The sequence below is a fragment of the Pelmatolapia mariae genome, linkage group LG16_19 (genome assembly GCF_036321145.2).
Source record: "Pelmatolapia mariae isolate MD_Pm_ZW linkage group LG16_19, Pm_UMD_F_2, whole genome shotgun sequence".
Taxonomy (NCBI): domain Eukaryota; kingdom Metazoa; phylum Chordata; class Actinopteri; order Cichliformes; family Cichlidae; genus Pelmatolapia; species Pelmatolapia mariae.
This window is the reverse complement of record NC_086241.1, coordinates 24,374,228-24,391,452: the sequence shown is the minus strand read 5'-3', so window position 1 is coordinate 24,391,452 and position 17,225 is coordinate 24,374,228. Positions and strand designations below refer to the sequence as shown.

The window sequence follows — 17,225 nt, the reverse complement described above, 5'->3', positions numbered from 1 at the left end:
TGTGCTAAAGATTAATCAATCCTTCTGTCCTTTAACTTCAATTTAAATTACAGCAACTTAACATTCTCCAGAACCGACAATTTTCATACATTCAATATTTTGTAAATGAAGGTGTAACAAAGAACTAGATGCCACAGAAGCTTTTGTTTTTGCATGCTAATGCTAATGCAGATCATATAAAATCAAAGGTGCATATCTCTCCTCACCTGCATTATGAGCCTCCAGCTGAGAGAGCGAGTTGACTGCGACTTTACAAAGAGAACAATACAGCAGCTTTTTCGCCTTCTCCTCTTCTGACTCCACTGAAGCTGAAGCATCCTGGGAGGGTGCAGGTGGAAGGGGAGCAGGGCAAGACAAGGTGGTGACAGGAGCGGAAGCGGAAGACACTTTGGAAGAAGAGGATGATGAAGAGGAAGAGAGGCCTGGAGCTGGGAGTCCCGATGGGGGGCTGGATGGAGGAGGCTCACTGCCTGCTCTACTAGAAGAGGGGGAGGAAGAAGAGAGAGGGGAAGTAGAGGGAAGGAGGAAAGATTTGACAGGAGACGGGGAGTCTGCGGTTCTGGATAAGAAATCTGAAGGGAGAAGAGTAAAAGGAAAATGAACAAAAATGAAACAATATCCGAAAAAAACATCAGCAGTAACATAATTCATATCAGTGTTATTACTGGATAAAAATGAACCTGCGTGTTGATTAGTGCTGCTGTTAGCTGAGACAAGAGGGATGGGGACAGCTGAGACAAGAGGGGCGGGGCCAGCAGGATTACAGACGCTCCCATTGGTTTCTGCAGAATTTGACAGCTTAGCCTTGGCTTTGTTCTCCTGAGACTTGAGCTTCTTTGCGTGACGACTTCCTCTGTAATGAGCCTCAGCCTGAGACTGAGATGTAGAAAAAGAAAAGTTTTAGTTTTGTATTTGAGCCATTCTCCTCCATCCTCCAAAATAAAACCAATGTGAAAGGGCCAGAGACTCCAGTCAGTGTCTGGAAAAGCCACTTCAGAGCAGCTATAACGATGAACCCTGTACATTGCTTAATAAGGTGCTCACCTTACAGAAGACATAAACATGTTTACAGCATACAAAAGGTTTGGTCTCTATGGCTAATCTCCCTTTAGTAATTCAAGGTAGTTGTTGAACCATAGAAGGCATAGAAAAGCATGCTAGCAAAGCAGCAGCAGCACAGCAGCTCTGGAGCTGCAGGCATTCATGCACGCTATAGGACACCTGTGTTTTGGAAAAGCTCAGAGCACAATCGCTGGAATTACACACATCAAAACAAGGACAATAGGCTTGAAGGATGAAAATACATTTATGTTTTATTTACAGACCTACATATAGCACGCATTAAATCCAGGCCTCTGGGCCACCTGTGTACACAGCTGGACTGATTAAAACAGGACTTTACATATAATGTTAAATGCACAGGAGATGGACCTGAGGCCACGTTCGGGCTGGCGATGCGTGAAAAATGTGCAGCCCCCTCGTTCTCTGAATAAAGCCGGAGCATCTGTGCAGCAGGAAGGTTAACAAAAAATTGCCATAGCTATTTTTTTCATTATGCTCAGCTTTTCCCAACAGTGAAACATCATCCAGTAACGTGGCGTTTTGGCCAATCAGATGAATGCGAGTCCTTATTTTCTGGGTATTCACACTGCAACAGGAAGGGTAATGTTTCCATAGTGTGGAAAACTTTAGTAAGTCATAACCAAAGTACGGAACATATTAAATTATGGCAAAAGGTGTAAAATATGAAGTAGAAAGCTTGTACGAGAGGAGCGTGAGAGTCCCTGTGTTGGGATGTGAGCGCTCTTATGACGAGTCCAGGTAAACAGATGATCTCTGCACTGTAAATATTGTTTATGTTGTGTGTCACCACACAGAGTAAGAGTGTGTGAGCACTCTGTAACAAACCCCTGGATGAACAGTGTTCCCATGTGACCGTCTAGATGACTCATTTTTTACACAGCCCATTAGACTGAGCTCACGCTCCTCTCTTACTTCTCTGAGCCGTGATTCCTGTTTTCATGTTCACTCATGAATAATTTCACCAGCTCATGAATAAGTGATGTTTGACTGGCATGTTCGTAATGAGGCAGCTCGTTACCGCACAGCAGTCGTCTGTGAATGGGCAGAGTGTCATTTACGCGGATCTGTGTCATTAGGGTGTGGAAGGGGAGGTGTTACACCTGAGCATACGCACCTGTTCTTTTCCAGGAGCACCTCACAAAATTATACAAAAAAAAAAGAAAGAAAAGACTTCATCTCTCTAGTGGTAGGACCCTCCTTTTCAGCAAGACTAACTATAAACTGCTTGAGAATAAACTTCCATCCACAGTAACGCCAGTGAAAATAGTAAAAGTCAGACAATAAACGGCAGTTTTTTGTTATTGTTCATTTTCAGGTTCAGATCCCATAAAAACGCAGGACTGAAATGTGGTCGTTAACAGCAAGCTCAGATTAGCTTGCATGGCAAATGTTAATTTTAGATGTGCTGAATTATATTTATGATTGCAAAACTAATTCAGTTTCACAGGCTTTAGGTGCTAATGAGCAAACATTTCTAAGATACAGTGCTAACTTTTTCTAGCAAACTTGTAAATGTATTAATAAGCAAACACTTCATTTATATTTATATCTTGTGTATCGACCAGAAACACAACACGCATACACACACACACACACACACACACACACACAGACACTTACGTCAGAGTTGAACCTCAGCTGGCAGACAGTACAGGAGATGACCTGTTTCTTTTTAGGTACCATGGTAACGCCAAAGGTGTGGTTGATGACAGCCTTCTGCACCGGGTCCATCTGAATGAGACACACAGAGGTCAGAGGTCACGAGCTTGTTTCAACCCGAGTACCGATGACACCATGAAAGATTTTTTTGTTCAATCTATTTGACCTGCAGCTATGACACACGCTCACCTGTCGCTAACACACACTAACCGTGTTGAAGTTTGGGAAAAGTCCAACTGGTGACGTTGTCTCAACAGGAAACGGCAGAAACGGTTTCATCATGACTGAGGGACCAGTGGCACCTATGAGACCTGGCAACGCTCCGCCCACTGCACCACTCCCACTTCCTGGGAACAGACACGGAGTTTAAATAATTGATTTCTAATACCCTTGTTTTCACACACTTCAAACAAACATAGCAACAACACAAAGGTTTGCAGGGCAGAGTTTCTGCTTTAAGGGTAAAGCTGAAACTTATATTGACCCAAATTTCACTTCACAGAGTTGCTACAGTCACACCACAATGTGAAAATAAGGATATACTTATATTTTTCCATACTGAAAACATCTAGAAATGAATCCAGAAAAAAACCCCTGGTTGACTCGTATTCACGCTACATAAAACGGGTGAGCCATTTTATGATGTTATAGATTTAATTTGGTCCCTTTTGGCTACAAATATTGGCCAATATTGAGTTTTAATAATGATTCCTCAGCTGTATTGTCTGTATAGTCTGTTGACACTTTATGAAAGTGAAATTAAATTACATTTATTAATACATTTAAGAACTTTTATCCAAACATTTGTTGAGTAATGATTTCATAAATAGCCTTTTGTCAAATTAATCAGTTCCTGATACTGATGTAAATGTACATTCATCAGGACTGTTGTTATCAAATTAGAATGAGGACCAGAGACCATCTGTAAGGATCAGGAAATATATCTACAACTGTGGCTGTTAAAGAGAAAGACACACTTCTTGGCATATTCTCTGAAGATCAAACAAAGGGACCCCATCTTTGATATCTCTGGAGTTACGACCTGGAAACCTGAGCAGCAGATCTGCTTAACAGTACCTAACATATGGATACAGAACATATGGAGCTGAAGCTGCTCGGGGCAGAGAGAGGCAATAATACAGAAAGACAAAGCGAAGAGAGGGTGAACGATTGGCTCACATAATGAGTCCACGTGTCCAGCTGCCACACGGCCAGAAAGACCTGCTCTGCACATGTAAACTTTCAAAAGACAGGAAGTACACTAACCGAGCTCATGCAGAATCCAAGCTGACCACATCACACTATACACAACTATTACAAAACATTTCTTCAACAAACAAAACTTAAGTACTCTAAATCTGCCAAGAATTATTAGCAGTGGATTATTTGGAGGGTGGTTACATGTGAGCAATTTTAGGAAAACAGTTGAAGATGTTTGAATCCGCCTGCTGCTGCTAGTTCATTCTAGTTGCCTGATGCAGAGAAGCATATTATTCTGTGTATGTTTAAAGTTACAGCATGTCAAAGCCCTGCAGTGAAATCTTTTGTAACAACAGTGTGTGGGTGGAAACGCTGATGCCATCTGAATCAGGCCTGATGAAGGAGGGGGAGGCGGTGGAAGAAGAGGAGTAGGAGGAGGTTTCTGGTCATGTTGGTTTAGTGCATATGTCCAGTGTAATGTAATGAAGGTAAACCTGATTATATCCCATTTTAAATAACAGTCTGGCCAACTCTTCATGACTTCTAATGCATTCATGTGAGCACTATAACCCATTTACATCCACTCTACATGAACTCTAATTGTACCATTATAAAAGATTAGAAATAAAATATAGAAATACGACTTTACTTTAAGACCTATTATAATCTATTCTGATGAGCTGTAACTGACTGTGATCCACAACACATTAAACCAGTCGCAATGTATTAATCTTATTCAGAACAAACAAACAGAAAATTCACTATAGCTCACCCCAGACTTTAAATACTGTAAAACTCTCTCTCTCTGTGTGTGTGTGTGTGTGTGTGGGTGTAACATTAGGCTAGCTGTGGAAGAGCTGTGTGCCAGGCTGCTGACTCTCTAAGTTTATCCTCATATAGCAGCACTGTGAGTCAGTGTCTGTATTTATAACTACAGCTGATTATTAAGTTCAGAACAACATGAGACGGTGTTGTAATCGAATGTGAAGGTGGGCAGATACGGCTCAGATCACGATCTGGATCCGGGAGGTTATTTATGATAGTAAATACACATTAGTGTCTATTTTTAAATGTGGCCTATTGTGTCAGCTTGGTGGATCGGTTACAAAAAAAGAAGTCCTGCAGACCGTCATTACTACAACAACCAAAATATTTGTTAACCTACTGCGTCATACTGGAGCTCCTTCAGATGCACCGCTATAATGCCTTCAGAGCTTGTTTAAGCACCACTGAGACCACCTTGATGATAAGTTCAGCCAATTTAAAAAGCCTATTAACATGTAAAAAAATCCACGATGTTAAGATTACCTAAAAAACACTCAGGAGAACCACTGGAGCCTCTTCAAACACCACCGATGCCACGTGAAACTTTTTTTTTTAAAGACAGTAAGAACAAGCTGAACCACAGAAAGCACTTCAAGAAAGCCTAAGCATTCTTCCTCCCCATCCTCAACCAGCACCTTTCTCTTTTCAGTGATCTCATTAGCATTAAACTCTAATTTTACTTGATTTTTTTGGTTTTTTTAGGTGTGACATCTCCTGAATTCTGGGACAATAGAGATCTTGCAGTCCTCTAGTCATATTAAAGAGATGGTGAAACTCCCTAAAGGACAACAGAAACCTCTTTACGACCTCCCTGAAACTACTCAAGGATGGCTTAACCTTCTTCAAGGACCCTTTTGACATCCTGAAGGACTTTTTGAGGACCCTTTAAGCCTTTACAAATCCTGTATCTTAAGCCTGCTGACTATTTTTCTAGCCTTAATGTTTCCTGATGCAAATATCTTTTGGCTTTATATGTTGTGACTGTACCTGCTGAATTCAGTTACTTGTTAGCCTCTGGTGTAGACCATTCATGATCGGTATGAATTGAAGATATTTTTCAGTATGTGTGAGTATGATGAACAGAGTGTTGAGAGAGTGGTCTTAATTCTGTCCTTCTGTCCTCTGAGATCTGGTTACAACACACACACAGTAACCCTTCTCCCTTACACTAAGTTGCTGTTCTAAGAAGCTGCTAAAAATACTGATCTAAACATCTGCTACTGCACTCCCATGGAAACACTTCATAAACCAGCATGAAAACTGGCCAAGAGCAAACTAATGAGCCAGTCAGCTTTATTTCAGGCTGTTGGTGATTTGTCAAAAGATCCCTGAGATGCGGTACTAGCTGTAAACAAACACGCAAAAAGTTTCCTTACAAGATTCTTTAAATAAACTATTTCCATTCGCAGCGTGCAACTTTGCAAAGTGGGACAAGCAACAAAAAGCTGACAAGTTGAGACGCTTCAAACTGGAGCTGGCAGGTTTGCACCTGTCTGATAATCACACTGACCAATTTAGACTGGCGCCTAATATGACAGAAAGTCACTTAGTCTGACACTGAAATTGTAACCAGATAAATCATGAGACAAAGAGAAATAGAAATCTATGAGGGAATTTTGTAACATTTCTGCCCTTGTCACCAAAACGTCCAATCAACAGTTGAACAGGGGAACATTTGAGCCAATCGTGTTGCTGCACTGATGCATGTGCACAGCACAGGTTCAGAACTGTTTAAACTCTGCGGTGGCAGGATAGATATGCTTGCCATTTGCAGCAAAGACATTGTTTTTCTTGGCTGACCAAATTCAGAATTTAAATTAGCACGGCATTTGTTGAACGCTTCAGCCATAAAGATGGACCGTGTTGGCACTGAGAATTGAGCTTCAAATTAAGTCATAATGTCTTGTAGCTGTGTATATGATATCTTGCAATGTTTTTTAATCTGATTTGGCTGGCGTCTCAGTAGATGCAACTTTTATGTCCCAGTAAATACAAAAATTAAAGATGTGATTCTCTGGCCTTTAAAAATAACTACCCAAATAACACCCCAGAGGTGTGACCAAAATGGCTGTCAAATGGCAAATACTCTGAATTGCCAAGACTTACACAGAAGACTTACCGCCTACCACTTTGGAATGGCCTAAAACTGGAACCTAACTAACTAAGCAAATTAGAGTAGTCTGACACTAGAACTGGATCTGAGTGGATTAAACCAGTAAAAGTGGAACTGCCCAGTTTGGTTGGATACTTGAACCTACCAGCTAAATCCACTCCAGAAAGCACCAAAGGTCATCTGCGCTTCTTGGTGAAATAGACTATGATTTCTTGTAGGGATAGACGGAGAGCTAACACTCACGTCAGCCAGGGATGCAGAGTGGGTTCAATCACAAACAGAATATATGCACAAATCTGTGTGTGTGTTCATGCATATAAACGTTTGATGAAAACTAGTTGGTCTTATAAAATGTAAACACACCTCTTCAAACTTCTACGACTACTACAAATAATAATAATGATGGGAGGAAGAAAAAGAAGAAGAAAACGTGAGCAATGTGAGAAAAAAAAGTAAAAATCTCAAAATTAGAATTAAATTAAAAAATGAATAAGAGATTAAAATACATGTGAAAAACTTAAGCTTTAGCTTGCTTTTTCATTTAACATATTCTAGTCAGAAACCCTTTCACCACCACGTTTGACCAATACAGAAACCTTTACCTGTAGTCTGTTACTCTATTTTTAATCTCAACTTTGATAAGAAAATTCTTCTTTTTCTTCACTTGAGACACAATGAGCATCTCAGGTTAAACAATAATTAACAGTTATTTATTAATTTTAATCACAGTCTGGAGAAAACAGAAGGCGTGAAGCTCATTATCTGTTGCTACTGTTTTGTTTTCTTGAGATGCTTTATCAGATTTCTCTTTGAACTTCCCTCCTTTCTTCTCTACACCTTGAGCTACATGCCAGCTAGGTAGCAATTCTAGTGTCAAACTCTCTGCAAAGTGAGAGACAAAAGGAAGAAACAGCTCCAGTAAATCCATACTTACAGAGTATTATTGGCTTGAGGCCAAAGGACTCTGTGAATAATAAAATTGTAACTAAGCTAACAGGAAAGTCAGGAAGCTGAAACCACCCACACACTTCTGAAAGAAGCTGTTGTCATCAAAAATAAATCAAATATTCTGTGTGGGTACACTATGATTGGAGGGTGCTAGTGAGTTATGGTAGCTTCTTCTGTTTCACTCAAAGGTTAGAAATGTGCAGATCGCTCGCTATAGGTCAAAGGTGTACATTCAGGAATTCTCTTATCTTCTAATTAGAGCAATACCAAAATTCCTGTCTTAAATTCCTGTAGAAATCACACCATGTCAGAGCTCCAAACATTTTAAATGATCAAAGCGTCTCTCCTGGCGTGTCCTTTGCTGACATCAGCAGCTGCTGAGATTAAGCTGCCTATAAACTGATTCTGATCCTTTATTCATTTGTAGCATCCAGCTTCCTGCTGGTCAGCCGAGTTTCCCCGTACAGCAGTGAGATTTATGGCTCTGGCTGCAGTCAAGGTCATCTCTGGCATTCACACCTCTCACACACACATCCAAACACATATTTACGCTCGCAGTTAGTTCTGCTTGGAGGCTCATGTGATAAAGACATGAGAAACGAAAACCTTGCACGGTGCTCTGCTGCACCGAGAGCTGCAGACTGCGGCTCCTGTAAGTGATCTGACCCGGGCAGCTCTGTGCCCAGTGGGTGTGGTTACTGAAAAATGTGGCTGATATTTAATCAGTCACATGCCCCTGGTGTATAAATCGAAATGGAGCGACTGAGCTGCACACAACCTTTCGCTTACAGTAGCAGCATAAATTGATACACAGAGCATTTCTGGTGTTTGTAGCAGGTTAAAGACTGATTTATAGTGATTGAGAGTGTGGAAAGGAACACTGCTGAGCCACAAATACGGAAGGATTTCTGTTTACAATTCTTTTCTTGTCAAAAAGATTATTTTTCCCAATTCCTAAACATATTATTCAAAAAAATCTGTGCTTTTTTTGTAGGACAAGTCAATCCCATTGTCACGTCCATTCAATTCCTGATGAATACTGGAATGTAAATACCAATACCAAATACCAATCAATTTCAAAAGGGCACAAGACATCAGAAAACAAACTGTACACACATCATTATGCACTGAAAGGTCAAAAATCCAACAGAAGAGCAAGGCACATTTTTATAGGTTCATGCATTTTGGTGATTTTTTTAAGACTTATCTGATAAGTAATATTGCTTAGCTGAGGAATTAACTACACTAGCAGCCAGCCGAAGACATCTGTGCTCTAGTTTTGGCCAGTAAAGTTCTAGCAGTTTATTAGGATCTTACTAAGCACTAAATAGCGGGTATCGGTGTCTGTGTGATGACAGCATACAGACAGTATACGGATGTAGTCTGCTAACCAAGATAGCGACAGTCAGACCATTCTGTGATATCACGGTGGCTATGTCTATCTTTTATATACAGTCTAAGATTTGTATGGCGATCACTGGCATTTAGTTAGTTAGTCATTCTTAATGCAAACTTAGATGTCTTAGCTGTGACAACTTGACATTAGCGTGATAAAGACGTGATAAACCTATTATAAATGTGACAGAAGGATTACAGAGCAGCAGCATGAAGGCTGGCTCTGTGATTACTTACTTGTTCCTTAGTTCCTTACTTGTTTTTATTATAATTATTATACTAATAATAATAATAATAATTATTGTTATTATATTAACTGATGTAACAAAAGAACTTCTCAAATCTGAGCTAAATAAAGAACGTCTTCTCTTACCTTATTTTAAACTGTGGTTGGTCTTCACATTAGCATTATCAAGGTCTCAAAACTGCATTAGAAATAGTATCTGACAATAGTGGTATTGTTGAGACTAGACTAACTTCATTATAAAGACAGCTCAGTGTTATCTTTGCAGTAAAGATTCCCCTGTGTCCATCATAGGTGTGTAATATCCATAGCCAAAAACAGACGCAAAGCCACTGTTAAAAAGACAAAAAAAAGTCCTAGATGCATTCGTCAGAGACAGAAGACAAGCGGAAAAGGAATATAAAATGGGAGAATGCAATTAAAGCTCGTGCCGTCTTCACCACTAATCTGGTGTTCCAGAAAATTCCTCGTCAACATCCATGAGGCTCTGTTCCTCGTGGATGTTGACGGGGAACAGAGCCAGAAAATGCTCCTCTGGAAAAGAGAATTGTCTGTGATGTAATCTTCAGTATGTCTTTATCCACACTGTTAATGCAGCTTCACTCTACATATGATCATCCAGCTCAGAAGACTAAAGAGAAACATCTGGTGCTGTTAATCAGACCCTAAAGTTATTAGAATGGATGGAGCTAAAGTAACTCCACACTGCAGGATGTGATGAAGATGAAAGAGGAGGAGAGGATGTCGATGGAGATGGCAGTGAAGACCGAGATATTTGTTTGAGATTTAAACCAACTGAAGGGTCCTACCTGAGCCAGATGTCTTTTTTGGGGGTGGGGGCTTTATCTCAGTCCTGATGTTTTAATTCCCACTTTTCTTCCTCTTCCTTCTGTATTTATTCAGTTTGACTCTACTTGTCCGTGTTACACTGCTATAGTCTTTTAACAAACATCCAAACAGCCAAACACACCCACCATGTACTCTGTGTGTGTATGTGTGTGTTAGGGAGAGAGGGAGCGAGAAAGACAGAGAGAGGGAACGTATCAGGTGACTGGAACAAGAGTGGCATGTGTCATCGCTATCTGGACCCCCGAGCCTCAACGTCAGGTGTGTGTTTCTCTATGTGTGTGTGTTACTTCCTAATCCCTTGCTGCTATTTCCTCTAGAGACAAGTAACTCTATCCCTGGGGATGAGAGCGAGAGAGAGAGAGCGAGGGAGAGAGAGAAAGAAAAGACAACCACACACACTACTTACAGATTATACCGGAGGATTAAAGATTACATTACCCCGCTGCAGTCACTGCTGTGTGTGCATGTGTGTGTGTGTGTGTGTGTGTGTGTGTGTGTGTGTGTGTGTGTGTGTGTGTGAGATAAGATCAGAGCAGTTGCCGGTTCACACGTCTACGGTTACCACGGGTATGTGTGTGTGTGTCTGCGTGAGTGTATATTACTCATGTTGTGTGGACATAAATCTTTTTACACAGTCACACTGAAATCACCCGCCTCCCCATCTGGTGACAAAAAGCAAGTCCCTTTGCTAACTTAAAATGGAATAAGGGCTTATGGCATTTTTAGAAACTCAAATATTCTAGCTGCAGTAGCGCAAAAGAAACTGGGAATCTGCTGCCAGTCTATCGGCTACCTGTGCAGACGCAGCGAAAGCTCATGTGACGACATCAAAATAACGACAGCAGCGGAGGCAATGAGTAAAAGTAACCATGTGTTTGATATATTGTTATTTAGATAAAAGAAATGCTGGCTCATTCAAGTTTGGAGTGGGAAAGTTTTAGCGACGTTCCCAACAGAAATGGAAAATTCTGGGGGAAAAAAGCATCGCAGTTAAAGGATACCCCACCAGTGCAAAAATGTGCTCTCAATTACAGCTCAGGAGGCACAGCAGGTCATCTACTTAGCAGAAGGTCAGTGGTTCGATCCTCCAGTCTGCATGTCAAAGTGTCCTTGGACAAGACGCTGAACTCCAAATTGCTCCCAAAGCATCCATCAGAGTTTGAGTATGTTTGTGATAATTAGGAGGTGCTTAAAGGCATAGAATAAAGCAGCGCATTGATGCAGCTAGTAGGGCCTTAGGTGCTCAGTTACAGTAGAAAACCATTGAATACAGTTAGATCTGTAACTTCTTAGACAATAACACGACTTCTGCAATTTTGTTTCTGTGCACCAGTGAAGTGGCTTTATTTGTCTGATTACTTTTTTAGCCTTTGAAAACACGTCTACGTCTAAAAGTGGCTGTGATTCCTAAACAGTTACTGCAGTACTTTTGTTCAATTTACTAAGTTAAAGCTGAAAGTAGCTGTCTGGTTTAAAATCCATTGTGGTGGTGTACAGATGTAAAATTACAGAAATGTGTTTTTGTCTAAAAAGTTAGCAACTGTAAATACCAGCTCATTAATTCAAAACTCCATCATGGGCATTGTGTTCCACCAGTCCCAACTGTTTATCATGTATATCTTATGTGTATATGTTGGTGACAGCCTGCACTGGAACAAATTATGTCCTGTTGAACAAACAATTTCTTGAGCTCATCTACCACAGGCATTCTACATAACAGACATTTTCATCTGAGGCAGTAGGCAAATACAGATTACTGATATTAAAGCATTTTATATTGTCTGTGCAAACAATATCTATTGGTTTGTTTGCAGCAGTTGTGACTTAATTTTGAAGCTGTTGGCAATTATGAAAACAATGAAGTCATAATGTTTTATGTTATGTTATGGTATGTATGTACCAACCATGACACACGACTTCTATATTTGCTTAGCGGCTATGAATGTCATCATTAGTAGCAGCCAGGGTTTTTGTCTCTGTGTTTGTTGGTTTTCTATCTTATTTTGATTATATTACATTCAGTTTTGCTTCCCTTGACTCATTAGTTGGATTCTGTTCAGCTGTGTTCCCCAGGCGTCTCCACTCTGCTCTTACCTCATGTGTATATTTAAGTCCTTAGTTTGCTTCTCTTGGTTGTTTTATCATCCTTGATTTTATGAAGGTGTGTGTTTCCTGTTTTCTGGGATGTTTTTTCTCCCTGGTTCTGTTTCTTTTTGGATTACTTCGGAATTTTTTATTAGAGATCAGCCCGCAATAAAGGTTTGCTTTCAGTTCTACTCAGAAGTCCCGTATCCTGCATCCTTAGGTCCTAAGCCTGCCTGCCCTGCTCCCCCACTTTCTACTCATGTGTCACTAAAGAGGTTCAGGTGAGCAGCCTACCAGTGGAGCCTCTATGCGCCGAGTTCCGCCTCAGGACATCCTTTACAGTACAGTATCTGTCACCTGCTTCCCACTGCAGAAAACCCTGCAGCTGAAACCACTGCAGCTGCACATGAAGTCTGAAAGTATCAGGATATTAATACACCACTGATCCTTTTGGGAGGAGAACCCGTCTCACTACCTTCATCTGCATCTTAGACATTCCTTATCCACAGAGAACGAGCTGTGGAGGGACATAGGCAGAGTGTGGATCTGCTGACGGCAGCATTAGACATCACACTGCATTATTATTATGCAGAGAAACACACACATTAGCATAACAAGCTTGTGTGTGTGTGTGTGTGTGTGTGTGTGTGTGTGTGTGTGTGTGTGTGTGTGTGTGTGTGTGTGTGTGTGTGTGTGTGTGTGTGTGTGTGTGTGTGTAAGTAGGTCATGTTCAGAACCTTCTTCATCCAAAAAGAAGACAAACACACCCAGAGCAGACCAATCAAGAATATGAAAGCAGACAGGAGAGCTCCTGTCTGAGACTCGAGAGAAAACAGTAGAAACAGACAGAAACATAACAGCACAATCACCTGCAGGAGAAAATTCCTTAGACTCTATAGTGGGGGCTGAAAATGTAAAGCTTATCCTGAGGGCAGTGCTAGGGAAAGGTCACTTTCATTAAAATCTTAAAATCTTAAAAGGTTAAGAATTATCATTTTCTGCAACCCTAAAAAGAAACCCCACGAGACAAAAGACTTTTACTTTGAAATTAGCTGTGAGACGAGCCGCAACAGTATTTCTTTATATGATCTGTAGCCCTCTCAAAAACATTTTTCTAGTATATTTTTTACTGCTGGCGACAAGATTGTGAAACTTTAATATCTACATCATGAATAAAATCTAAAGCAATAATCCAGCAACGAAAGCTACCCTATATAACACAGCTTAAAAAACAGACTCCTCAGACTCTTCACTTTATCTCCATTTCATCACTTTTCATTACCCACCCACCTGTTAGTGCAGCCACCAGAGATCAAGGGTGTCAGATATCAATGTGAAGTTAAGCCGATGATGTACTCTTGTATTACTTTCCAAATTACACCTTTTCACTTCAGCTAGAGGCTAGAAAGCAACAAAAACAGTACAGTAGGACAGTCAATGCAGCTAACTAAATAAAACAAAAGCAGTAAACCTCAGAGTCTTCGCCACAGCACATCTATGTATACCATTACCCGCTACATCTAGTTGCCATAGGGCAAGAGGTGGGGTTTACCATGGACAGGTCACCAGTATATTGCATGGATGGAGATGGAGACAAAATGGAAAACGCAAAAACATTCCCAACTGCAGTCAATTTAGAATCAGCAGTTAACCTAGCATGCATGTATTTGGACTGTGGGAGGAGACCCACGAAGGGAGAACATCCACACGCCACAGAGAAAGGCCTCAGATAACTTAGAAACCATTATGGTGTCAGACGACAGTACTAACCACCACAGCAATATTCTATCTGTATTTATTATTATATTATACAATAATTATTATGCAATATTTATTCAGGTGGAAATATCTCATTTGAATGAGAACAGACTTAAATCTATGAATCTAAGCCTTTAAGGACATCACTTTCATATACTGTTCATTTGCTGTAGATCATTTTTTAGGCATGCTGCATCTTCTTTCATCCTCCACTTTTCTAGCCTCCTCATATTTTTAAAGGACACACTGCATATCATGATGAGACATGCCAAGGTTTTGGCTTTAGCTCTTTGGAAATCATCTTGTTGGTGCAAAAATGCTATTTCATGCTTATCGAACTGGATAAATTCTAGGTTTTTTGCAACAAGCTGCTAGTAACAAAGTGCTTAAAGATATCATTTAAATTTGGTTCTTTGCTAAGACGAACCAGCACAAAAGTGGTTCCTCCCTTGATTTAGGCGTCTTTTTTATGCTTGAATTGTTTCTCTGAAAATGGTCAGGTTCAAAGACTGGACTGGAAATAAGAGGGGAAAGCAGCTAATGTCCAAGGAAAAACACAAAAAAAACTTGGAGAACTATTACTTGAGATCATTTAAAAGAAAATTACAAGCAAGCCTGGCTTCTTGGAAGCAACAAATAAAAGAATGAGGGGTGAAAGGGGGTCAAGACTTTTTGCACAGTACTGCAGTCCACAGATTGTGGACACTACCAAGAAAGGTTGATCTGCATAAATCAAACCAGACATGGTTGCAGTGGTAAAGGGAATCTACTGTGTGTGTTTTTGTCTCCTAAGCACACGATGCTCTGTGGTGATGAGCAGCAGCGTGCATGTAATCACAGCAGTCACGCTATCTATTATAAGAGGAATGTCAGAACAGCCAGGAAGCAGTCACAGAGTCAGTGGGCTTTACTCTCTTCTTATGTGATACACAGTTATGTCTATGAACCTTCATGTACTATAGGGAACCCTAATGTTCATCTATACACTGAGATTTCTGAAACATATCTGAGGGAGCAATGGTAGTAAGTACAAGTCAGGAGTACAGATCCACTTTGATATGTTTGTGTGCATTCCCTTTTTTGCACGTAGTATAAATCCTGAGTGGAAATTCCACCAATTAGAAAGTAAAAAGTCAGTTTATCTGCATGCTTTATGTAGGTACCAATTTTGAACACACTGTGCTGCTACCTGTAGTGAAGCTGTTGAAAACTGTGAGATGAAGCTATGCGAATTTCACAAATTAATATCCCTCTTGTAATTACCTGTGATAAATTTATTCGTGTCTTAAAATGAAAAAAAAAATCCAAATACAGTAAAACAAATGAATAAAAAAATGCACTTATGTGTACTAAAATAACAATGCTAGAAACCAGCTCCAGACAATGAGTTGTGTACATAACCCTTCTTAAATATGTGTAATAATCCTCTGATTAACAGCTGAGTGTTTCTCTTGGACAGTAACAGTTTTCAACCTTTTTTAGACAAAACTCAGCCTCAGTTGAAAGTGTGAATCCAGGTCACAACCTCCAGGTTCCACCATAAACACCTGTGTGCCCACATAAATGCAACATTTCAGCCAGAACTTAAAAAAATAAAAATAAAAATAGCATCAAAGAACAAAGAATGTGGCGCTAAAACAAATAAACAGAATAAGAATTTCCTACCTCGACTCATGAAACTACTCCACATCACGGACAGGAAGACAGCTGTCTCACCTCCTCGGCCTCCTCCTCCTCTCTCTCTTTCCTATCATCTGCTCCCCTGATAACAAAAAAAACTAACCAAGAGAAATCCCACACCAAACAGCGCAGACTCACTGCCTGACTGTTTGTGTGAACGCGGAGAGACACGTGTGTGAGGGTAGAGGAGGGCGACCGACACACAGCGAGAAAGAGACAGAGTGCACAGTGTATGTGAATCACTGAGGTGATGATATTCATGGTGAACGGTGATGACAGCCCCTGTGTCTCAGTGGAAATCCCTCTTTCTCTCTCTGTCTGTCTCTCTCTGTGTCACCGGGTTGCTCGCTCGCTCTCAGTTTGTGGCATCATGACAAAAAAAGAAAAGGAATAAACCAACAAATTATTTATCTACTGACCAACAACAGGGTTTGTCCTCTACTGTTTTCAAAAATATCATGTCCACGCAAACAGTTTTCAAAAAAAAAAGTGTCCGCATAAGCAATTGTCTCTGTCCACGTGCAGGTACAAAACTACAACTGAGCGCCATCATGACCAGTGTTGGGCAAGTTACTTTGAAAAAGTAATTAATTATAGCTACTAGTTACTTCTTCAAAAAAGTAACTGAGTTAGTAACTGAGTTACAAGATTCTAAAAGTAATTCATTACTTGAAAAGTAACTATTGTGTTACTTTAAAAAAAAAAAAAAAGTTTAACCATGGGGCCAGGGTATAATTGGCCATTTTAACTACTTTTGATTTTCCCTCCACATTTCACCTTTAAAAACTATTTACTTTGCCTTGTTTGGTATCATCCTTTTCAGCACAACCTCACGTGTCTGAATTTACAGTTATGTTTTCATTTTGACATACTGTATTAACACAATTGATCTAAAATCAGAGAAAAAACATAAAATCCGAGTAGAAAAAAGTTATATATTTTACTGTAACAACCACAAACATGTTTAATGAATCATATTTCATAGCTTTAAATGCAAATATAAATTGTCAATTTTAAAATCATATGCAGAGGTTTTGCAAACAACAAAGTTACTTGCACCCATTTACCTTTTACACTTTTTTTAATAACCATTTCAAACTATTTACATAACAATCAGCTGTTCTGCATTCAATAAGATGCCACATAAATTATTTGTGCAACTCCAAAAAAAGATTTCTGTCCACTATAAAGGAGAACATCACAGCCTGATACCTGCAGGCCTGACGGCAGCAGGTCTATCACTCCTCCTGTTTTCATTCAGCAATCGCCTCATTGTTCTGACACACAAAACAAAATGATCCACAACATTACACACTATTCTATCTGTATTTATTATATTATACAATAATTATTATGCACTGTGGACCTACCACCGATAGGAAGTGC

The 17,225-nt window shown here is 40.0% G+C and overlaps 1 protein-coding gene across 3 annotated transcripts in view; it reads right to left on the bottom strand.

Moving 5' to 3' along the window:
• The window catches only part of znf385b (zinc finger protein 385B), a 59,090-nt gene that overhangs the window by 9,118 nt on the left and 32,747 nt on the right, over window positions 1-17,225 (bottom strand). For all 3 annotated transcript variants that reach the window (XM_063500193.1, XM_063500195.1, XM_063500194.1), the window contains exons 5-8: window positions 2,953-3,089; window positions 2,704-2,814; window positions 681-876; window positions 207-572 (exon numbers count right to left, since the gene is read on the bottom strand). In XM_063500193.1, the coding sequence (XP_063356263.1) occupies window positions 207-572; window positions 681-876; window positions 2,704-2,814; window positions 2,953-3,089 (810 nt within the window). The remainder of the gene's footprint in view (window positions 1-206; window positions 573-680; window positions 877-2,703; window positions 2,815-2,952; window positions 3,090-17,225) is intronic.